Genomic DNA, 23,953 nt, shown 5'->3' with positions numbered 1-23,953 from the left:
TCATGAGTAGAATGTGTCCTTTTATTTAAAATGCATCTCTGGGTTATTTGTGGGGCATAGGAATTCGTTCATCCCCCCCCCCGGCAAAAAAATATAGTCTGGCTCCTCACAAGGTCTGAGGGACAGTGGACCGGCCCCCTGCTGAAAAAGTTTGCTGACCCCTGCTAACTTTACAACGTGGCCACTGTGCAAACAGGAGGGGGGAAGAAATGGACCACAAGGTTGTTCCTATGTTTATGAACAGCTTGTGTTCACCCCCATTCATGCTGAAATGAATATCCTCAGGTCACGTCTCATTTATTTTGCACTGTGTGCTACAGTGACACAGGAATGTCAGAATTTGCTCCAGCAAACACTAGCTGAGCAGGGCCCTTGTTTAGTAAAGGTGGAGGGGGGGATCCTCCGACTCAGGGTTGGTGCTAGAGGGAAGAAGCGGAAAAAGAAGAGAGCAAGCTCCACGAGGGCTTCCAGATTCTTCCCACACCCCTTCCCCACAACTGGGCAGAGGTCACAGATGGCTCCTTGCGGCTGATCCCAAACGAGGCACTGGGGCCGCCCAGAGTCCACAGTGCACACAACCCTCAGCCCCTCATACGTGCATTTCCCATTTCCCCATAGCAGCAGCAAGCACTGTGAAAGCCCTTTGCTGCCCCTGCAGAGCCCTAGGAGAGCCCCTAGGCGCCCTGGGACTCTTTTCCTGGTGGTCCTGCACCCTCCAGGACACCGTGGGGCAGTGGCCCGAAAACGGGCCTTCCCGCCATTGCCCCTGTGCTGTAGAAACAAGCCCTTCCCTTTGCCCTATCAGCTGCTTCAGGCATCCCGTAAACAGGAATCTTTTTGCCCAGGCTTCCCCCGACTCATAGGATTACTGAACTCCTCTTTTTAGCATGCTGTTATTAGTATTTATGCTCTCTTTTTGTTATAGTTTCATTGCTTCTATTCAAAATGCTTTCAAATATTAACTGATGGAGAAATGCTTTCAGACCAAGCGTCAAGCCATCCTCTGGGCTCCTGGCTTGCTCCCGATTCCTCACCTGTCTGGTCCCCTAGCGCCTCGCCGCCTTCCTGGCTCCCGGCTCCTGCTCTCAGCTCCTTCTCTTCCGTTCCACCAGGCAGGCTGGCATCAAGGCCTTGCAGGCTGTCCGCTGCCTCCTGGCTGCAGCTCCATCTCCTCTGCTGGGCGCTGAGAGGATGCCCATAAACCAAGTACCAGAGGAAGAGGTGGGCCACCTTTAAGCGAGGCATTTTGGGGAGGAAGCCCAGGGAGCGTCCAAGGCCTGGCACTGAAGAGAAGCAGAGGGTTTGTGTTGGAGAGACACACGCAGGAGCTACTGCCCAACACTCCCTACTCCCCCCCCCTCCAAATTCAGGAAGCCGGAAACAGCAGAAGCAGGAAAGGCCTTTACCTGTGACTGGGTGGTAGCTTAGCTTGGCAGTGCGCACCTTTCTGCCAGCCGCCTCCGCTTTGCAAGGAGAGAAGCAGCCCTCCATCTCCCTCAGGGCAGCCCCAACTCCAGACTCCTGGCTTTCTTCGTCCAGACACTCCTGAGACATTGGTGTCTGTGGGACTTTGATCCTGCAGTTATGAAGGGAAAGTGAAGCTAGGCACCAGCGTCAAGAAACTGCAAAGCAGGCTCCAATGCTCAGTCCCCAGAAACATCACAATGTTCCCTGAACCACTAGCTCTTCTGCAGCCATCTGTAGGGCACTGGAAAGTGTTTCAGAAACCCGAGTGAGGGGCTCCCCCCACCAGGAAGTAGGAATGAATGGGTGCCAGAGGGAAGAGAAACCAAGCCTTTCATGTCATTAGCCCAGTCCTGTGGAACACCCTGCCACTAGAGATTCAGTGGGCACCTTCTGTTCCACTTTTCTGTTCCGCCAGACCTAGGCAGGCCATTAGGAGCACACACACACCAATGGTCTACTGCTGTTTGTTTTTAATTCTTTTGATTTAAATTTTTATCATTTTACTGTATGGTTTTATGATCTTATATTGTTGTAAACCACTGTGATGTATTTCTATGATACAGCAGTACATACATTACATAGAAAATAAATAAGAGACCTCAGTCCACCAGCCCAAATCACCGGGGGGGGGGGGGAGCTGCCAAGCTCTGAACGCTCTCCTGTTGCTTGGAAATCTTGCCAGTCGGAGCCTGCCCAGCTCATGCCGGCAGCCCCCGCCACCCTCTTCCCCTCCCACCACCTACCTGTTCACGGTGCTTGAGTTGGAGATTCGGAAGCGAACTTGCTCAATCGCGCTCTTCACCAGTGGGTCGCTGGGATTCACCGAGGGGTCGACCACAAACTCCACCTGCCAAGCAGAGGCAGAGAAAGACACAGAAGCAGGCTTGGTGAGGAGAGGCCAAGCAAAAGAAGCGTGGTGCTGAGGGCAGCCCTTTCCCCTTCCTGTCTGTGAAGCTCCTTGGGAGACACCTTGCTTCTGCCCAAGGTCCCAGGCAGCCTTCTGAGCAGGCCAACTAGGAGGAACAGCCACTCTGGGTTGGAGGAGCTCTGCATGGCTTCAGAGCAGAACGGGGCTCAGGCACTGGGATTCTGACGTGCCCTGCTCTGCAGGCACCTTGCCCTGCCCCCCTCTCCCCTGGCACCCAAGCAGATAGCTACACCACTAAGACAAGCAGAGCAAACAGGCCCCTGAGAGCAGGTAAGATTCCTTGTCCACATAGGATTGCCCATTGGATTCAAGTTACAAGAAAGGGGACTCCCACTCAACATCAGGAAGAATTTTCTGGCCATGGAACTGTTCAACAGTACAACAGGCTCCCACAGAAGGTGGTGGACCCTCGTTCAGCAGAAGTTTTTAAACAAGAGGTTGGAAGTGTGGGAGATTAGCAGCCAAACCTAGCATGCCTATTTGGGCCAGTTAGCATGAGAATGGGCTAAATTTCACACAGCTATATTGCCAACAGACAGGTACCCAGACCATAGACATACAGCTGGTAGAGCGGGCTCTGTGTGATGTCATTTCCCCTCCTCTCCTGGAGAGAAAGGAGCATCTAGTACTTCCTGTTCCTGTCCCTTTGACCAGTGCTGGGTGCTCCAACTTTAGGCATATGCCTGAAGCTCTTTATACAGTACGGTACATAAAAGTATTTTGCCTGCATTGGTTTTACTGCTGCTATTGTTGTGAACCAATGCACGATTATAAAGTAAGTAAATCCTTTGTTTAAACTTACTTTAGAAGTTGTTGAACGGGTAAGAAAGGGAAAGCCAGCTTACTTCGTAGCTGGACTTGCCTAGAATAAGGTTTTACAGCCTAATTTCGATGCTTTTAATTTTTCTGCCAAGGATGGGAGTTTAAAACTCTGCTCAAGCCACACGTGTGGGAGCTGGGAGGGAGAAATTGCAATTAAACCCATCCCACAGGGTGGCCATCCGTCAGGGATGCCTCAGCTGTGATTCCTGCATTGCAGGGGGCTGAACTAGATGACCCTCGGGGTCCCTTTTTTTTTTTTTAACATACTTTTTATTAATTTTACAAAATACAAAAAAACAAAAAAACGGTACATACTTAAACCCCTTTTCCACCTCCTTCCTACCCACCCACATGGGTCCTCCCCTGCCACAGAAGTATCCCATGTTTGTGAACAGTCAGAAATGGTCCATTTTATGCTTGGATTTCTGTCCTCCTCCCCCCCCCCTGACCCCAAAGCCCCCCCCTGCCACCAGGGAGCTCCAGCAAACCAGGGCAGTACGCAGGAGGACATCCATCCAACCATCTATTGTTATACCAAAAAAAGAAAAAAATAGAAATAGGAAAAAAAGGGGAAAAAGAAAGGGCGAAGAAAAAAAAGAAAAAGAAAAAAACAATACAAAACAGAAAATTTTTTCTTGCATTCATAGTTGAAAAACCATATTTTATGGGCTTCCCCTCCCCCCCTTCCCCGGTTTTCATCCCTTTTTTATCATCTGCAACAGTTTCTTACTTTATAAAAATACACCTTTGTATCTTATACAACTTATAAATCAATTGTTAACATTTTCATCTAATATTCAAATCACTGAAAATTCAAACTCCCATTTTCTCTTCCCGTGCCTAATTTTTTTTTTTTCTCCCTCTATAAGCCTCCATATTTTCACATTTTCCAAAATCCATTCACTTTTAAAACTATAACTATTCTCAATTTAACCTTACATCCCCGATTACCGGCTCCACCCCCCCCAATCCAGCAAATTCCAAAATCAGCAGACCAGTTATAAACCTGTTAATCCATCCTTATAATCACAACATCACTTTCCCTTCACCCCACCCCCTGTTTACAGTCTCTTGCCATCCAGGTCACCATACAGGACCCCTGAATTTCTTCTCTTCTCTGCATATTTTTTCCTTCTTCCCTGTGGGCGTTCTGGAGTTCCAATAATACCAATCGTGCCCCCCTCAAAGGCAGGGCACTCCATCCAACTTTTTGTAGACTGTGATGATTCAACACAAAATGAAACACACCATGAAAAAAATGATGACTCTACTCGACCCTCGGGGTCCCTTGTGACTCTACCATTTCATGATTCTATGAGTGGCAGGGCCTCCCCAGCAGGGGACTCAGGGTGGTGTCTCTTTCTTATCACTGAGTACCTTGAGACCCTTTAGGAGGACTGGACTTCAACCCATCTCCATCACCCTTCCCCAAATTCACTAGCTAGAAAGGATTCGCACTTCCAAGACCACCCGGATGGGCAACACTAACATCCTGGGGGGGGGGAGCCTTGGCAGGTGAAGTACCTTTCTGCTGATGCCATCCTGGATGACTGTGGTGCGGAAGAGGCGCAGGAGGCCTTCCTGGGAGAGCTTCTGCACTAGGCGGACAATGGACTTCTTGCAGCACCTGGTGGAAACCCCTTCCTGCTTCTCCTGGTCCATTATCATCTTCTGAAGGCTGCAACAAGGCATACGCACACTTATTGATTATTGCTGTCAATCCCTCATTTTCCTCCAAGGAGCCCAACTCACTCCCTGTGGAATGTGCCCCGGTGGAGCAGGCGGGAGGGGGAAAAGCTGGCGCTCGCTTCCAAACCCCCAACTTACGCAAACAAGCTTTCGATCAAGCGAAGGTTGCGCACGGCCTCTATGATGAGGTTGCGGCGCTTCAGCAGGCGGTAGGTCTCATGGGACCGCTCCACCCCCGAGGCTCGCCAGCCCTTCTCTTTCTTCTTGACATCACAGCTTTTCTGTGGGCAGGGGCAGAAAACCACAGTTTAGAGGCCAGATAAAATCCTGCCGCCCAGACACTCATTACACCACACTCAGGACAAGGAAACCGAAAGAGAAGCCCCTGGCAGTGAGAGGGAAAGGGAGAGTTGGACCAACTGGCCGCCACCCCACCCTCCTCTGCACACCCACTTCCTTTCCACACACAGTAGCCTGCAACCTTCACCAGGGTTATCGTCCAGCCACCTGCACAAAGCTGCAATAGCGGAAGTAAATCACGCCTATGTTGTGAGTCCCCTGTAGCTGAAACTGGGTGGAACTTGTAGAGGCTGAGGCAAGAGCAGCCAAGTTTGATTTGGGTCCAGGTTGTTACAGCTGGGGCTCAGCAGCTGATTGGCAGCCCTAAAAGCAGACTTGCTGCAGCCTAGAGGGCTATGCCTGTGACATCAACCCCAAAGGGACTGTGGCTTCGGGGTTGGACTGAAGTTTGCGAGTTTGGGAAGAAGTGCCTAGGTTCCTGGCCATGCACGAAACTTTCAGTCCACCCAGATTGAGGGGCCCTAGGAGTTAATCCCCCCTGGATGTGAGACAGGTTTCAATGCCCAGGTGAGAGGTGGTGTGCAAGGCCTGCGATGCACTCCCAGCTCTTTGTGGCTGGGACTTTTGGTGTGTGAAAAAAGTGCCCTGCTGCTGAAGGAGAGGTTCAGGACAGAGTGATACACTTCCTGGACCAGGGCAGAAGTCCTGCCACCTTCTTTTTTTGTCTTTTTATTTATTTTGACAAAGTAATAATCATACATAAATAAGAATAAACATGTGCATCCCACCACTGAGACCATTTCATTGTAACTATACTGTACAACCTTCCAAAATTTCAACACCTCTTGCGATGGTTTGACCCCTTTCCGTTTTAACAGTACAAATTCTACAAACACCCTCCATATCTCCTCAAATTAATTTCTCCTGCATATTCCCCATCTTGCCTTAATGCTAATTTATCATTAATAGGTATATCCCACACCTCTTTATATACCATTCTTCCATTTTATAATCTGCTTGCCCCTTCCACTTCCTAGCTATTAATTGATGCAGCTGGCAATAATTTTGTGCGCCAGTCCTTCATAGCCTGCAAACCTTCCCTCCGTTGTATCCTTTTTCCACACCTTTTACAATTGATCTTCTCGATCCTCCATTTCTATTAATATTTTATAAATTTCACTGGTTTCCCCTTTTATAAATGTCTTGCTGTGGCACCTTTGGATGCCCACTGTGTTGCAGAAATGCCAGCTCAAAAGCCCCCAGGAACATTCCCTCTCACTCCCTGAGGCTGGCTCCTCCATCTGACAACCGGCAGCGAAAGTGGCCCTCCATGGCATGTCCAAGCTGCCCAAAGCAGGCTTGGCAAGGGAGGCCTGGCTAAGCCAAGGAGGTCTTCTCTGGGGCACAAGAGAGAGCAGGTGGCCCCCCTCCAGTGACTCTGGTCCCCCTGTCCCAGCTCACACCTTGCAAAAGACTCTCCACCCCAAGTGTGCCAAGACATGCGCACTAACAGCAAATGTTCTGGCTTTAAGGCCCGGGCTCTTACTTTGGGAGTCTCCAGCTTGACTTCCTCAACCAGAGCCATATCACCAGCATGATCTATAAAATGGGTACAATTTGAGAGGCCACTTTCCTGCTTTAGTATGTCCAAAGTGGAATCATCATTTGCCGTGTGTTCAGGAAGCTCTTCTGGGTATTCAGAAGGGCGCAATGGAGACAGCTTCTTCCCCAAGGTCCTTGGAGCTAGCAATTTCTTGGCTAGTTTTAAGAAAAGACACAGAGGGGGAGAAAACACACAGCTGGTCAGCAACACAACCAAGCAATTGTTGCAAGCTTTACTATATCACAGGCAATGGGTCAGATGCTTACAGAGATCATGGATTTCTGGCGATCTTGAGCAATCCTAACCCCCCTCATTAAGCACAACTGGTTGTGAGGGCAGCCCACCCACCTGCCCCCTTTATACAGATAAAGATCTCAGCACTCAGACCTTATTAAAAACTGTTGCAGAGTCATGCAATTTCTTTGTGGTGCTTAAGGCTGCAAGTAGGCAGGCAGGCAGGCAGACACAGAGCCTAACATGGGCACTGAGGAAGGAAGTGGCCCTCTTGGCCAAAGCTCACCCCTTGTACCTTTCACTGGCGTCGACTGGCAGGGGCTGCCTCCTCCCCGGAAACTGAGCCTGCGCAATGAGGCTGAGCTGGCATTCCTCGGCTTCCCGCCTTCTCTCTCCTCTTCCTCGTTCTCCGACTCAGAGAGCAGAGGCGTTTCCTCCTCCTCCTCAGCTGCAGAGAGCTGCTCCTCCCCAGGCAAGGAGTCGTCAGGGGCCACCGACACACTGGCCATGGCAAGCTGCTCACTCCGGGCCTTCTCCCGCTCAAACTGCCGGCTGAGGTCGCTCTCTTCCGCAAACGTGCAGGTGATGTATTTGGTCGTCCGCTGCCTGCCTTCGTCTTCCATGAATCCCTAAGCAAGGATCAGGACTGTTCTCAGCCTTCAGCTGGCATTTCCTGCACGTTGGGGAAGGGGCAACGTGCGCAAGGCCAGCAGCGGAGGCCGTGACAAGCATTACCTTGATCACTTTGTACCTCTCCAAGAGGCGGCAGAGCATCCTGGCTTCCAGCTTCCCCACGTTCATGGCGGCTCGGAGTTCAGCTTGAGAAATGCCTTTGGTCCCCCAGCTTTCAACTGCAGAGGGGGAGGGGGAGGAGAAAACATAAGACTAGGTCCCCAAGGGGCTCACCCAAAGGTGCTGAATGGTAGGAGAGTTCGGATGGGCAGAAGGATAAGGCGGACCTTAAAACATACACCTTAAGTGTCAAAGGCCAGGGTGAAGAGGTGTGCCTTCAGCATTTGCTGAAAGCTGTATAATGAAGGTGGCAGGCCCACTTCTGTGGGGAGTTCCACAGATCAGGGGCCACCACAGGTAAGGCTCTCTCTCAGGCCACCGCCCCAAACGGTGGTGAGGGTGAAGGAACTGCCAAGAGGCCCCCTCTACTGATCTCAGCACCTGAGGGGGTCTGTAGGGAAGGAGGCGGCCTTTCAGAGGTTTGGGGCCACAGCCGTTCACCTACTTAGCTCATACGCTTGCGTCAGCATATCTTTCTCGTAGACAATGTCCACAGGCTGCACGGCTTTGGTGATCATCTCTTCGTCGTCGTCGTCATGGTAATCATCCACCTTCTTCCGAAACTCCTTCACCAGCTTCAGGCAGCGAACCATGACGTCCGTTCCTGGGAGCGAATGAACAAGCATACCCCCCCCCCCCCGTTTGTCAAAACACAAAAGGAGACTTAGCGAGGCAGAAAACCGGCAGTTCCAGGCAAAGCACAAACAAATCTAACACAACTAGCATGAAATGCAGCTGCAGCTGTCAGGATACACAACTGTTTTCAAGTATTTTATTTTATTTTTAATTGTATCCTTTCGCTAATCTGTAACTTACTTTCTTTTACTAATTATCTTTCTCCCCCCCCCCTAACTTTTCTCCTTTGGGAGGAAGGATGAGATAGAAATTAAACAAATGAAAGAACCTCAAGAAATTGTGCACCTGGGGCGATATGCCTAAAAGAGGCCTCGTTGGACACCTACCTCCAAATTCCATCCCCATTTTTAACATGGAGTGTTCAGCCCCCTGCATACAGAGGAGGGACAGGAAAACATCTGTTCTTGGACTATAACTCCCATATCCATTGCCCCTGCTGGCTGGGGCTGATGGGAGATGGAGTCCAGCAATATCTGGAGGGTTGAAAGTTCCCCATCCCTGATCTAGAGAGAAGTACTGTGGAGGCAAAAGCTTCCACAGGGCCCTGCCCCTTCACTTGGAAGCAGGAGAACAACAGCAGCAGCAATAATAAAAAAAATCTAATTTGTTAATCGCTTTATCTTGTCCAAGGCTACTCTTCTGCACAAGGATGGGAGTGCCAAGGCAGCCTGACCCCCTTCCAGAAGCTGTGAGGTGCCCCCTTACCCTTCTTGGTCTTGAAAGGACCTCCATCAGGGCGAACGTCTTGTAACGGCACGGTCACAATCTTTCCAAAGCCGGCATTCAGCATGTACTGATAGAGACGCTTAAATGTTTTCTCACAGAGACCCTGTCGTTGTGCAACGAGAGAGAGAATCAGTTTCAAGGCTGGCCACAACCGACTTCAGGACAGAGTGGCAGGCAAGCTTGTTTCCCCCATAAGCCTCATGCCAAGCCCCCAACCCTCCTTGGAGGCGAGAGAAAACAAGGGTTGCTCCAAAGGCCCACAGAGCCAATAGAACACATTTCTGCTTGGCTCTCGCTGGAGGCGAAACACAGCAGGGCGGGCAGGGCCTTCATGGGTGAGCACCCCCAAATGCCCCCATGGCCACCTGAGAAGCTCCTCTCCATCAGAAAGCAAAACAAGCACCACACGCTCGGATGCACGCAGCCGGGTTTCAAGCACATGGAAGAACAGCCAGGTGCTCACCAGTTCCTCCCTTATGTTCGCCATCGTCTCCATATGACCAGGTCGCTTGCTCAGCATAGTGGACAGTTTCTCCATAAGGATATCATATTTGCTCCTCCTAAAACCCCAAGAGAGGCAACTGTAAGCGGGCGGCACCAATGCCTCCTCACAGCTAGAGGACGCCCGCCCCTTGGGTGGGGCGCAAGCTGTGAGTGACACAAGGAAAGCTCTGGCCACCCCTAGGAAGAAGAAGAGCAGGGGGGATAAAAATCAATGATTAAAAAAAAATCAAATTTTAAAAAATTTAAATGGGATTTTAAAAATAAAATGCTTTTGGAGGAAAAATCTTTCTAAAGATAGTTTTCTGTTTAAGTTACATTATAGTCCAAAGGCTATTCATCAGGAAATAAGGATTTGTTTTCAGTTTTTCATGTGTGCTAAAACCCAATCTAAGTTTTTGTTGTTGTTGTTTAAACTGTTTAACCACATCAGTTAACAAACATGGGTACATATGCTATAATGTTATTGTTTTAGTTAAATTAATTGTTTAAATTGTTATTAATGACATGATTATTTTTCTCCTTCCAATAAAGTACAGCTGAAAAGTTGTCCAAATATAAACAGTTAACTTATAAAACCTCACAATAATTTCATAAGTAACTGTCTATGTATTTCTAACCGTATAACCAAATAAGCAATTTTTGATATAACAGTAAAAACTACTCTGAAAATTTATTATTTCAGAAAGGAAACCTTTATCTCGTTGTAAATATTAAGATTATACCAGCAAGAATGAATCTTTCTGTAAAAAAAATGATTCAAATCAAGTCTTACTGACTAGTGATTTCAATCATGATTTCAATCGATTTGATTTAAATCAAATCCACCCTGAAGAAGACAGAGTCACCATTGCTGCCGCCCTCACAGGATGAAAGAGGCTTCATCCTGTGGGGCTCAGCTAGATTGGATACCAAGGCCAGACTCTTCCATCCTCTGGCCTACAACAAAACTGCGCCAGTCAGAGAGGAGACAAGCTCCAGTACTCACTGAAAGAGGTTTCTTTTGCTCTATGCATTTCAGAGTCAAATCTCTTTGACAGGAACTGTGAACACTTCCAATTTGGGGGGAACGCAAAACGGCTTCAGAGAAAGTATCACGTTTTTCTTTCTGTGCCTCCGCCATGGGGAGTATTCTCCAGGTGATACCAAAAACAAGCAAAGTGGCCTATGACTGGGGTGCCTGAGGGTGCCTTGGTGCCACACTGGGGACTGCCAGAGATGGTATTTAAAACTAGCTGGGATATTCTGCTGGTATCCTGGCTTGAATGTTATTGGGGTGGATTTTAATTGGTTAACCGGTCTTGCTATTGGATTTTTAGGGGTTTAAATTTGCACATGGCTATAAATGGCCTTTAGAGGCCACTCTGTCCCAAAAATAGTCTAAAAACTTTTAAAATAAAGTAATAATTTGATCAGGAGAGCAGCAATGAAGGATGTTCAATCACTTAAGTCACTCCCCCAAGTTGTGATTCGCCAGGGTGGTGGTGGTTGTCTTTCCTGTGAAGGTGAAGGGGTGCATATAGATCAGGGGAAGAGTGTAGGAGGAAGAAATTAAAACACCCCCCCCCCAGCACTTCTTCCTTGACCTCCCTGCAACACACACCTGTCAATATGAAAGTGGGTCAGCAGCAGGAGGATGGAGTGCTGCTGGGCCCCCGTCGGCAGCCTGATCACGTGGGACTGCATGGTGATGAGCCCATTTCTGTCCAGGACTCGTCGGTGGTAATGAAGCTTCCCAGAATCCACCCTATGATGAGGACAGATTTCACAAAAATTAAGTATGCCACAGAAGTTGAAAGGAGACAAACTCTAACCCTGTAGACCAGCCATAGGCAAACTCCGGCCCTCCAGATCTTTGGGACTAAAATTCCCATCATCCCTGTCCACTGGTCCTGTTAGTTAGGGAGGATGGGAACTGTAGTCCCAAACATCTTGAGGGCCGGAGTTTGCTGTAGACCAACAATAACGGGGCCAGAACCTGCATCTTCCAGGGAGCCATGCAAGTGCCTTACACTACGTTAAGCCTGCTTAAAATTTAAGTTGGGATAAAACGGGCTAAAGAATGCTTCCCCCAAGCAGCAAGCAGCCAGCATTTGCCAGGCCTCTGATGTTTTGAAAGGGTGGGCTCTGGATACAGCTCAGGGCTGTGGCATGTCCACAGTGATTTGGGGCTGAGGCTTGTCTATCATCACAGCAGCTCCACAAGAGACAGGCTCTAGCCTAACTTGGCCATGCTAGAATACCGCTGCAAAAGAAAACCAAGGCAATCCTATCCTCTTACGCCAGCCCATGGGACAAGGTATCTTCTCCAAACCAGAGGTGGACACCTGCCCACATGCTATCCCTTCTGCCACTGTGGCGCCACAGCTGGAGCCAGAAGGAGTTACTGCAACAGGCTGCAACCCGGGCACTTACTTAAAAGCTGCGCTGAGGTCTCTTTGCAGCTCTCCCTGCCATCGGGCACGCCCCAAGCGCTCCAAGATGCAGTAGGAGAAGTCGGGAAGTTTTAAGTCTGGATCCCCTTCCCATCCTATTAGCGTTCTGTGGCGCAGCATCTGAGAGGCAACGATCACCAGCTTCTCTCCCCACCTGCAAAGCAGTAAGACATGGCAAAGAAGGTACTTCCCCCCCATTCCCCAATGAATTACCCACTTTCTGTGCCACATCAGCACTGCCACCAAGCTATGCAGGATTCCCTCTCTTGGATCATTTTGAGTCTAGCAGGGGCTGTATGGCTGGAATACGCAAAGCAACATGGCACATTTCAACCATGACCCCACCCAAAGAATAGGCTTTCTTGTCCAGATTGTCCCTATTCCCGAAATGACACTGCATAGCTGACCAAAGCTCCCATGAATCTGGAGTGCCTGTGGGCTCGAGCCACTTTAAGCAAGCAGCACGTAGCAAACCCAATCACCTCTCAGTAGCAAGAGGCTGAAGGAACATGCTGACGAGCCTAACTCCCACTTCACTAATTACTTCCAAGCAAGCAGAGGAAAAGCTGACAATTACTAGATTCCCACATTTCCTTTTTCCCAAGATGGGTATCGCAGCTAGTAACAGAACCACAGAAGTGACAGGCGGGCAAAGGTATTTCCTCTCTGGCAGCCTTTTTTTAACTTAGAAGGAGTAGGCAGGGAAGAACCTGCTGTTGGTTATTAGTCCAAAGTACAGGGGGCTAACCTGTGCCCCTCCTGTGATGTTGCTGGACTGGAATGATGATTCCTGACCACAATGACTGGGACTGACAGGTGTTGGGGGACCAACAACATCTGGAAGGCCACAGGTTAACCACCTCATTTGGTGGCCCTTGTTTTAGCACATTCATACAAAGGCGCCTCTTAATTTCCCTTCGTCCCATCTCCACTTAGCTAGCCTGCGTAAATTCAGGTGCAGACATGTGGCACTCCAGCCTTCCCTTCTTTTGTCCTCCAGGAATAAGTTTTCACATTGATGTGTCAATTGAGAATGACACCTGCCCACCCACATCTAGCAAGTCTTAATGGTAGTGACAATTGTCACACTCCTTCATCTTGTTCCAGGTATGCTTGACACCGGCATTCAAACTTTTACTGGAAAACACACTTTTCTTTCTACCTCATGACAAAGCTATAGAACTCTCCTTTTGACTCCATGGACAGTTCTGCAATGGAATGAATTCAACAGTCCTGCTCCACTTGCCCACTCTGCAGACATCTCCCCCACCAAAAGAGAGCCTGGAGCAAAGCCAACCAGCAAATGCTTACTCACTTCTCATAAGCTTCTGTATATGTGCAAAGGGGCCGTAAGTCTTTTGTTCTGACCAGGTCAGTAATATCCAGCCTTTCTTTATAATACTGGCACGAACCCTGAATGCCTTCAGGGTCATCCAAAATCATGTGCACAGGATAAATGTCATCTAAAGGAACAGGATCTCTCTTGGTCTCCAGTATTCCTGTTTCAAGATCAATTTCTTCATACCTAAAACGAGAAGAGGAGAATGAGTTCTTCTCAACCCCAGCCTGCCTGCCCAAAATTTGCAGCGGGTTTTAATTTGTTTAGTTTTTTTTAAAAAAAGAAGCAGCACCCCTCATTTCCTCTAAACTAAGATGTTGAAACCTTTCCTCATAGCGGAGCTGTTCCATCATGTCTTTGTCTCATTTTGGCTGCCCTTTTCTGAAGTTTCTATAATATCCTTTTTAAGGGGAGGCGACCAGAACTGTACACAGCAAATCCCAAGCGTGATGGCAGGGCCGGATTTAGGTTTGATGCGGCCCTAAGCTCCTGAAGGTAATGGGGCCCTTGATATGTCCAGCTGTCCTTTGTCAACAACAAATTGTCGCTGTTTTTTGTGTTGAATATATGCTATACAGTATTGTAATTGATGGACCTAATAGGTATGTAAAGCCATTTGCACATGTTGCCCTGCAACCAGTCCATGCAGAATGTCGGCACCCTATATATAGAAAGGAGAAAACCAGTGATATTTGAGGGAGCAGGCTAGCAGGCAGGGCCCATGACTTACATCATGGGAGCCTACACAACACAAAACACTGTTGCTGTATGTAGGTTTTATTTTATTGTTTATTATCTTATATTTTGGAAATGTACATTCATGGGTTTTTTCCTTTAACTTTTTTGGGGCTCCCAAGAGAGTGGGGCCCGAAGCTATAGCTTGTTTAGCTTATACGTATATCTGGCACTGCATGATGGCAACACAGATCTGTAGAGTGGAACTCTGTGCTTTTTTCCTGGGGGGGTGGTACTCAAGGGTACACAGGACTGGCACCTTTTTTTCTTATAAGAACTGGAGCACGGGGGCTCTCGGATATCGCCCATCTTATTTCAAACTCCTTTTTCCACACCTTGGCGGCGCCACCCACGGGGACTCCCCAGCGGCTGCCTCCCCAGGACTAGAAACATGAATGACACCCGAGCCTTTGGGAAGAGATTCTTGCGAGGCGGGGGGAGACATCCGCTCGGTGGTGAAGGCTCTCTTTCCCGGGAGGCTTCTTAAAGAGAGGCTCGGGGGTCGGTCCCCCCTTGTCCGAGACGCCCCTGCTCCTGCAGGGGGGCTGGACTAGGTGACCATTGGGGGACCCCTCCCGGCTCACCGGTCGTAGAGGTGCAGCGGCGGCCTGGGCTGAGGGAGCCGGTAGAAGCGGAGCTGCGCGTGCGCGGCGAGGGAGGCCCAGAGGAGCTGCCGGGAGTCGGGCTCGAGCGGCAGCGGGAAGGGCGGCACGCGGCCGGCCAGGCGCTCCCAGAGGGCCCCGGGGGTCACGCCGTCCAGGCCCTCCAGCGCCACCTCACTCAGCGCGGCCCACAGGGCCTCCATGGCGCCTCTGTCGCCCTCCTCCGTCGCCTCTCCCCGTCCTCCTTCCGGCGCGCCGGAAATGACGCGCCCCGCCCCGCCGAGGGCCGCTTCCCGCGGGGTCTCCATGGCAACGGCCCAACAGCGGCGCCTGCCAGGAGGGCGAGGAAGAGGAGGAGGAGGAAGAGGAGGATGGAGTGAGCCCCGCCGCGCCTGCCAGGGCCGCGGCGCCCCCGGAAGGGTCCGGCGAGTGCGGGGCGACGGGGTAGGCGGCGAGTGGGGCTCCGGGGAAAGGGCGGTGGGGGGACGGGGGACGGGGACGGGGCGGACGGGCGGCTCCACAGGCCTCCAGGCGCCCCGGCAGCCCCACCGCTGGCAGCACTGGCCAGGCTGGCTGCTGCAGGGACTGGTCATAATTAATAATCATAATCATCATAATTTATTTCTACTCTGGGCGGCTCCCAGCAGAATATTAAAAACACGATAAAAAAAGATTTGTAAGATGAAATTACTACCTATTCAGGATGAGTAATGTAATAACTTTAGGTAATGATATAACAAGAATAGGAAAGTTACAGGTAGGTAGCCGTGTTGGTCTGACGTAGTCGAAACAAAATAAAAAAATTCCTTCCAGCAGCGCCTTAGAGACCAACTAAGTTTTTATTTTGGTATGAGCTTTTGTGTGCATGCACACTTCTTCAGATACACTGAAATAGAGTGAAATGCCGTGATGCAAAATTTTAGTTTGTCAACCATTAGGCGGGAGGGAGGGAAGTCGTTAGGCTCAGTTGAGCCAAAGAGATTTAATAAGAGGATATGATGTTACACAATGTGATTATATGTAAAACTAATAAAAAGTATTGTAAAAAACACACACGATAAAACGTCAGACATTAAAAACTTCCCTAAACAGGGCTGCCTTCAGAGAAAAGTCAGATAGTTGTTTATTTCCTTGACATCTGATCTCAGTATCCAGACTGAACAATGGGGGTGGAGACGCTCCTTCAGATATATGATTATCATTATCATTATTATGTTGACTTACTATTAGTTCAACCTCACCCGCAATGGTGCACTCCCCTTATGTCTCCCAAGACAGACAGATGCCAAAGCAAACTATTGTCATTATATATATATACTGTATATATATATATATATATATATATATATATATATATATATATATGCACACACACACTCTCTGCTTTTTTTCTCAAGGCGGTTTACACATAAAGTAACAGCTACAAACGTAGAAGTAGCCCTTCCTCAATGAGCTAGGATGACCTTTGTGGTTCCTTCCAACTCTACAGTTCTATGATTCTGTGAAGAAAAACTCTCTCTCAAAAGACATCAAGCATTAATAGAATTAAAACCATGCAAATAATTACCATGACAACAGCATGGCACCATTCCTTGAAAACAGCCCGTTCCCAAAAGCCTGTTTGAACAAGAAGGGCTTTACCTGTCGGTGGAAGGACAGCAAGGAGGGAGCAGCCTGGCTCCTCTAGGCAGGGAGTTCCAAAGGCTGATGGGAGTTGGAGTCCAACGGCATCTGGAGGGCACCAGGATGGGGAATGATGGCCTGCCCCCCCTAGGAGGCAGTGCCACAGCTGCCCCCACTCAGCTTGTGCAAGGGCCCTGTCAGGAGAGGTGCCCCTTTGGGCATGAGAAATTTACTGGTAGGCTGAAGGAGCACCACCCTGGGCACCCCCAAAGCCAGGCATCCCCCCTGCAGCAGACTCCTGCCCCCCCAAACAAGAACACAACCAGCACGTGGGCACCAGCTACTTAGGCAGCCAAGGCAGAATGTCAGGCATTGGATTTGCAGGGTGACATGTGCCAGCCAATGAAGCTGAATGTTGGTGATTATTCAGGACAGTCGGAAGGAATTGCTTTATCCAGAGCCAAATTAAACTGGAATTTTCTCCAAAGGGGTTGAAGTGGCGGCCTCCAATGTGGGCAGCTTTATAAACACTGCTCAGGGCCCATGCAAAATGTTGCTTTGTTTCTGTGTTTCAGGCTTAACCAAAGGACATGGTGACTGACTTTGATGAAAAACATGATCAACATATAGTATTTCTTCAGCATAGAAACAGGTAGGCTGAAGGGTGACTGGCAGAACAGATTTTTGGGGCCTTGGCTTGGTCTGCAGCCTGCTGCCTCCTCTGGTTGACCAGAACTGCCTGCTTGTCAACAGCATTTGACTCCAAGAGAATTTGCACTAATGGCCAATATGCTACCAGCCCAAATTTAAGGCGTTACTGTGAGGGTATGAAGCCCTACACAACATGGGATCAGCCTGTCTCAAGACCTTCTTTCTCCATATATTTGCACCTATTCTTTGAGATCTGCTGGAGAAGCATTGCTTGACTGCCTCTTGTGAATGGGACATTCATTCATTCATTCATTCATTCATTCAATTCATATATAACCCTTTATCCAAAGATCCCAGGGCAGTGTGCAGCATTAAAAGTATACTTAACATGGCATAATAAAAACCAATAAAACAAAAATCATAGTAATAGTCTCCACTCTTTTAAAAGGGCCATAGTCTGTTTAATGGCCAAAGGCCTGAGTAAAAAGCAGCACCTGCATTGTGAAATGTATTTTCATTAGGCAGGCAACCTCTGAGCCAGATTCTTTCCTGGCAGGATTTATTTATTCAAACATTCTTGATGTCAGCTTAAGACAAGTAGCTTAAGAAATGTATGTATGTATGAATAAATAAATAAATAAATAAATCCTGTCAGGAAAGAATCTGGCTCAGACCATGAAGGTCTTCCTGCTTAGATCTTCCTGCAAGAATCATCTACACAAGCAGACTGCAGACAAGGACATGAACTTGGGGGTGACTCTTGGATAGCATTTTTTAAGGCAGAAAGCCAGCTTATTGATTTAAAATATCAATAAACAACAGGTTTGTAGAAAAGCAAGCAGTAGCTTAGTAAACTCAACAGTCCATCTTGGGAATTCCCAGGAACTCCTCCTTCCAGGGCAAGATGAGTCTATATTGTCCTTAAATCTAGCAGCCCCTGCACTCTGAGCAGAGGCAGGTTTCAGCAGACTACTTCTCTCACTCGGTGCTCCCCCATTGGATAAATTTTGATGGTATTCCTCAGCTATTTGTAGGAGGATCTCCATCATGGCTTTGTGGAGACTTCTGCATCACCACAGATGTCCGCATGGTAGCATTTTCTGTAGAGAGAACGTGATCCTTGGAGAACCCTCAAATCAGAAAATTGGTGTGCTGCATATTTTAGGATATTGAAAGAGCTCAGAAGAAAGGACCCTATGCAGATCAAGCTGGAGCAGCTGGAACAAGGGTTTATTCTGTATGTGAACGGAGCAAACTCCGAACTAGCCAACCATCGTCAGAAAGTCAACCCTCGGAGCTTCTTCAGAAGTGGCACACGAACAGCAAGGGGAAACTGTGAGTTCCTTCGTGACATAACCTTATTGAAACGCCATTGCACTGCTGCACCAGGAGTAGGCAGAATGTAAGCTGGTGGTCAGTTTCCAGTGTGCCACCTCGTATCTGCTGGCCTTGAGAATCCTTCAATGAAGAAAACTTTGGGCCAATCTTGTCTTTAGCAAGAGTGAAGGCTCAACAGAGAACTCATCCCTCAGCTCTTAAGAGGTTCTCCTGATCACACCACCTTGTTTGTGAATTTGACACACGTTGGTGTACTTGAGGGAATCTCTAGCTTTTTAGTAAATCACCCAGTCAAAAGCAGACTCCATCTGCCCTGCATTGTTCCACTGAAGGGTAGATTTCTCTGCTTGGGCACACAGGCTTTCTGCCATGTGCAGAGCCTAGGATAGAAACCAGCTTAGGAAAGGCAATTTATTCTAGTTGACCCCATCCTCCCATTTGCATCTACAGTAACTCTCTTCAAATAACTGTACCGCCTCCAAGATGCTACAGCATCATCTCTGTCCATTTTAGTCCCCATTTTCAAGTCCTTTGTACAGTTAACGAAAGCTGTGATGTGTGTGTGGTGAAGCATATAGTGAGAAAGGGGCATAAGCTGCCAGGCTCACTGCCTGGTGTCCCATACTTGCCATTACCAGCGCTGCTCCCTAGTCAGCTGACACAGAAGGTATTTTGGGAGAGGAAGGAAGCACCAGAATGCAACATGGGCCGCCCTTGCCTGGTGTGCCCCTCCCCCCTACAGTTTCTAAATTCCAAGAACCCGCAGTGCAGCTGAGGATACACCTGCCCTGCAGCTCAGGAGCTAACAGAGCAGCTAGTCCCGGTAACCTCAGGATGTGAGCCTTTCCCACATTTGGCACCGTGTTCCCCTCTGTCCTTGGAGCACACGATAATCTGTAGGAGAGTTTGTGAGTTGAAAGCCTTGCCTCGGGGCAGGGAATGGCACTTGACGGCCTTTGAACCCTCCTTCTTCCAAGACTGCCCCAAATTTCTTTTCAGGTTCCAGTTCCAGAGCCCTGTTACAAGACGACGACGACGACAAGCTGCAAGGGAGGAGCACGCAAAGTGCACCAAGTAAAATCCAGCGCCGAGGGTGGCTCCAGGTAGGGAGGAGGAGGGTGCATACGCTTGGCTCCTCGATGGCCCCAGATTCTAGTTGGGGAAAGTGGCAGAGCAGCTTTTAAACTGATCACTGGGGTGAGGGGGAAAGCCGGCAGGAGCCAAGGAGTGTCCCATTTGGAACAAATGTCCCTGGAGGATGAAGATGAAAAAGGAAGTTTAACTTGGGAGGTGTAGAGCTGGGCGCTGAGTTTGTAGTCTAGTCCAAGTTTGACGCTCAGGCTAACCATTGCACCACATTAGCCCTTCATTGCAGGTTCACATTGAGAGACAGTGTGGTGTAGTGGTTAAGAGCAGTGGACTCGTAATGTGGTGAACCGGGTTCGCTTTCCTGCTCCTCCACATGCAGCTGCTGGGTGACCTTGGGCTAGTCACACTTCTCTGAAGTCTCTCAGCCTCACTCACCTCACAGAGTGTTTGTTGTGGGGGAGGAAGGGAAAGGAGATTGTTAGCCGCTTTGAGACTCCATAAAGGTAAAGGGACCCCCAGTCATGGACGACTCTAGGATTGCGGCACTCATCTCACTCTATTGGCCGAGGGAGCTGGTGTACACCTTCCCGGTCATGTGGCCAGCATGACCAAGCCACTTCTGGCGTAACAGAGCAGCACACGGAAACACCGTTTACCTTCGCGCTGGAGTGGTACCTATTTATCTACTTGCAGTTCGTGCTTTCGAACTGCTAGGTTGGCAGGAACAGGGACTGAACAACGGAAGCTCACCCCATCACAGGGATTCGAACCGCCAACCTTCTGATCGGCAAGCCCTAGGCTCTGTGGTTTAACCCAAAGTGCCAGCCACTTCCCTTGTGACTCCTTAGGGTAGTGATAAAGTGGGATATCAAATCCAAACTACTCCTCCTCCTCCTCTTCTTCTTCTTCTTCTTCTTCTTCTTCTTCTTCACATCAAGCCTTCTAGCCTGTTGGTTTGATCCCCGCTTAGGGGATTCAGCTTGTTAATGTAGGGCCAAAAGCATGCAAGAGAAAGTGTGAAAACAATGGGGCCATTAGACTGGATTAAGGACATTCCAGAGCCCAGTGGATGCAAGAGTGGGCATTGAACATCAGCCAAATAATAGCTGGTGGGATTACAATGGATACTTGCCAGCATGAAGGCAGTAGCAGATTCCTGTTTATTCCTCAAAAGAGTCAAACAACACACACAATGGGGTTTTCCCTTTTCTAGAAAGCAGTGCAGATCAAAACAGAAAGTGGATCCAAACTCCATGTCTCTCCTCCTTCAGAGTACTCTGAGGATTTTGAACCTTATGAAAGCCTAAGCTCGCATTCAAGTGACTGTGAACAGGATGACGCTGGCCAGGTATGTGCCTCACCATTTTGCAAAAAGCATCTTTTATTATTGAGGGTGAAACCCTAGCACTAACGCCGGGAAACAATTCTCTGCCTTCCAAGAAGCGTCTTACATTGATTTTTGTGCCTTGTTTCTTCTTAAGATCACGACACACACACAAACACACACATTTGCATGTGTGTGTGTACATATGCACAGACTCAAACTAGCCACCCAGCCAAGGAATTTTAGCATCTATATATAAAAAAAATGTACTCTGCCCATGTTTGTTATATTCCACTTTTCTCCGAAACCGCTTGACCGATTGCGTTGAAATTTGGACACAACGTCACATGCAAATAGGCGAGTGTTTGTATAAACTTAGATTATACAGATGTCACACCTATCACAGGTAAAAACATGTTTTTTGGGAAATGCCAGAAAAATAGGAACATGAGAGGTTGCAAAACATCGCCCTCTAGTGGCGACTCTACTGGTACTGCAGCTAGAAAAGCTTTCCTCTCCAAAACAGCTCAGCTTGGGTTTGCAGGGAAGAGCGAAACAGCAGACTGGGCTGAGTGGAGGTGGGGGCTCGCCTGGGTTGGGGGTGGGGGCAGGACAGGTTCGGGATGGGTCATGGGTCGGGACGGGACGGGGTGGGGGGAGTCACAGGGATGACCCACAGCAACGCGTGGCTGGGTTCAGCTAGTTTTCAAATATTACTTCTTGGGTCTTTTGCAGGAAGGTGATGTCTCCAGCAAAACTTCTGGATCCATTGTGGGTCTTGCATTCATGAGCAGCAACACAAGCTGTTGCATGTGTCATGAAGATCGACTGCTTTACCTTTGTGCTGTTTGGTTTTTATTTTGTGCTAAACTGTGGTCTGCAACTTTAAACAAAATTTAAGGTAACACTAAAAAATCCGTAGTAGGGCAGTAGCTACATTAGGCTCACCAGAATGTCAAAATAGTGTGCAAGCTTAAAAGTTCTCCTCTTTGTCAGATTTGATGGCAAACAAAGCAAGAGTGGTGGAGGGAAAAAGCTGGCTGATCTCAGCCTCTAGCTGGAATGTGGAAGGAAGCAGGAGACATTCAAAGGAGGCCTGTCAGATGCTGTACAGGTTTCAGGTTGCAGCTATGGAAGAAGGAACATGTCGCAGGGAACCTGTATCATTTGCTGGTGCTCTGTGAAGAACGCCAAGCTTGCACACGATGTTGTACCTCTAACTTCCTCCCCTCTCAGCAGTTTTTGCAAGTATGGTGTTTTTTTCTCCCTGACAGAAACTGCCTCCAAGATGCTTACCTTGCCCTGCAGAGTTTGTGTCGGAAATGAAGTCTGGTGGATGTTGGCAGCATCCCCAGGGTTTGCTCTTGGCAATTTGCCTCTCCTAAGCAGAGAAGCATCAGGAAGTTTATTTACTGCTACTTCTCTGTCTGTTTCCAGAGTCTCAAATCTCCAGAAAGCACAACCCCCAGTGGCTATATCCTCTCCGTTCCAAGGGCAAAACGAAGCATGAGCAATTATGCTGAAAAGGAACAGTTGCTTCTCAGCATGGAGGACATGAAGGTAGTGAGCAGACTTGGGTTTGCCTGGTGGCCAGCATCTCCAGAGCCCTGACGAGATGAAACAATAGCTCTTCCTAGGTGCCCCCACCCTGACAGTGACAGCCCCTCCTTGATACCCTTGATACCCCAAAAAAATGAAAGGCACAAATACAGGATGGGGGACACCTGGCTTGAGAGCAGTACATGTGAAAAGGATCTAGGAGTCTTAGTAGAGCACAAACTTGACATGAGTCAGCAGTGTGATGCAGCAGCTAAAAAAGCCAATGCAATTCTGGGCTGCATCAAGAGGAGTATAGCATCTAGATCAAGGGAAGTAATAGTACCACTGTATTCTGCTCTGGTCAGACCTCACCTGGAGTATTGTGTCCAGTTCTGGGCACCACAGTTCAAGAAGGATACTGACAAGCTGGAACGTGTCCAGAGGAGGGCAACCAAAATGGTCAAAGGCCTGGAAACGATGCCTTATGAGGAACGGCTTAGGGAGCTGGGTATGTTTAGCCTGGAGAAGAGAAGGTTAAGGGGTGATATGATAACCATGTTCAAATATATAAAAGGATGTCATATAAAGGAGGGAGAAAGGTTGTTTTCTGCTGCTCCAGAGAAGCGGACACGGAGCAACGGATTCAAACTACAAGAAAGAAAATTCCACCTAAACATTAGGAAGAACTTCCTGACAGTAAGAGCTGTTCGGCAGTGGAATTTGCTGCCAAGGAGTGTGGTGGAGTCTCCTTCTTTGGAGGTCTTTAAGCAGAGGCTTGACAGGCATATGTCAAGAATGCTTTGATGGTGTTTCCTGCTTGGCAGGGGGTTGGACTGGATGGCCCTTGTGGTCTCTTCCAACTCTATGATTCTATGATTCTATGATTCTATACCCTGTTGGAAAAGAGAGAGGGGTCTTTCTCCCTCAGTAGCCTTTGGTTTTTCTCTTACTGCAGAACCCTAGCTGTGTTTACTGCAAGTGTTCCATCAGGCTTATCGCTTGGTAAACGTGTTTAGGGTTGCAGTCCTAGTCTCCCTCATCTGCATGCTGTCCTATTTATTGGCAGCCTTTTTACCTGTGTCATTCTCCAAAGGATACCCTCAATGGCTGAGGCAGGGATGGGTCCCAGGTATAGAAACCTTCACCAAAGTACTCGCCAACAAGGACAGGATGCCTCATGCAGCACAGTCTGTTCAAACCAAGGCAAAGCACAGAGCATCAGTCTAGGTCCAGACCTGACCCGGAGTCAAGGTCCAGAAACAGTCCAAGGTCAATAATACCGGTATCCCAGGGAGGCCAGGCAAGGCACAGCAAGGCAGACTAGACTCAAGCTGTAAGCAACAAGGGGTCAGCAGTCTGCACTGTTTAAGAGGAAGGCCTTATGTCCCTTGACCTCCTAGACCACACCTTGAGCGCAGCTGCTGGTTGTGAAGGAATATCGGGGGTTGCTTAACCATGAGTAGACACCCACCTCACAAGGAGACCAATGACCCTGGGTCCATAGGTGCATACATGCTAGTGCTCTTTGATCTGGACCTGAAGCTTTATGCCCTGATGCACTCGAGGCCTGTGGGGTGGCT

General features: G+C 48.8%; 2 protein-coding genes across 3 annotated transcripts in view; one reads left to right on the top strand and one right to left on the bottom strand.

The window, feature by feature from the left end:
- The window catches only part of GTF3C1 (general transcription factor IIIC subunit 1), a 40,555-nt gene extending 25,468 nt beyond the window's left edge, over positions 1 to 15,087 (bottom strand). The window contains exons 1-15 of one of the 2 annotated variants that reach the window (XM_035130536.3): positions 14,792 to 15,087; positions 13,449 to 13,658; positions 12,114 to 12,287; positions 11,302 to 11,445; positions 9,661 to 9,757; positions 9,177 to 9,300; positions 8,281 to 8,439; positions 7,779 to 7,894; positions 7,330 to 7,672; positions 6,753 to 6,964; positions 5,045 to 5,187; positions 4,742 to 4,895; positions 2,211 to 2,314; positions 1,407 to 1,576; positions 1,035 to 1,283 (exon numbers count right to left, since the gene is read on the bottom strand). In XM_035130536.3, the coding sequence (XP_034986427.3) occupies positions 1,035 to 1,283; positions 1,407 to 1,576; positions 2,211 to 2,314; positions 4,742 to 4,895; positions 5,045 to 5,187; positions 6,753 to 6,964; positions 7,330 to 7,672; positions 7,779 to 7,894; positions 8,281 to 8,439; positions 9,177 to 9,300; positions 9,661 to 9,757; positions 11,302 to 11,445; positions 12,114 to 12,287; positions 13,449 to 13,658; positions 14,792 to 15,012 (2,620 nt within the window). In that variant the 5' untranslated portion in view covers positions 15,013 to 15,087. The remainder of the gene's footprint in view (positions 1 to 1,034; positions 1,284 to 1,406; positions 1,577 to 2,210; positions 2,315 to 4,741; positions 4,896 to 5,044; positions 5,188 to 6,752; positions 6,965 to 7,329; positions 7,673 to 7,778; positions 7,895 to 8,280; positions 8,440 to 9,176; positions 9,301 to 9,660; positions 9,758 to 11,301; positions 11,446 to 12,113; positions 12,288 to 13,448; positions 13,659 to 14,791) is intronic. The other variant, XM_088657328.1, reaches the window with a different exon arrangement.
- Positions 15,082 to 23,953, top strand: part of KATNIP (katanin interacting protein) — a 33,424-nt gene continuing 24,552 nt past the window's right edge. Inside the window, 6 exon segments of the mRNA XM_035131801.3 lie at positions 15,082 to 15,253; positions 17,008 to 17,084; positions 18,249 to 18,418; positions 19,421 to 19,524; positions 20,724 to 20,858; positions 22,272 to 22,394. Of these exon segments, the coding sequence (XP_034987692.3) occupies positions 17,023 to 17,084; positions 18,249 to 18,418; positions 19,421 to 19,524; positions 20,724 to 20,858; positions 22,272 to 22,394 (594 nt within the window). The 5' untranslated portion in view covers positions 15,082 to 15,253; positions 17,008 to 17,022.

The sequence above is a fragment of the Zootoca vivipara genome, chromosome 13 (assembly GCF_965207765.1).
Source record: "Zootoca vivipara chromosome 13, rZooViv2.hap1.1, whole genome shotgun sequence".
NCBI classification, from domain to species: domain Eukaryota; kingdom Metazoa; phylum Chordata; class Lepidosauria; order Squamata; family Lacertidae; genus Zootoca; species Zootoca vivipara.
The sequence above is the reverse complement of the archived record's forward strand: the minus strand, read 5'-3'. Positions and strand labels throughout refer to the sequence as shown.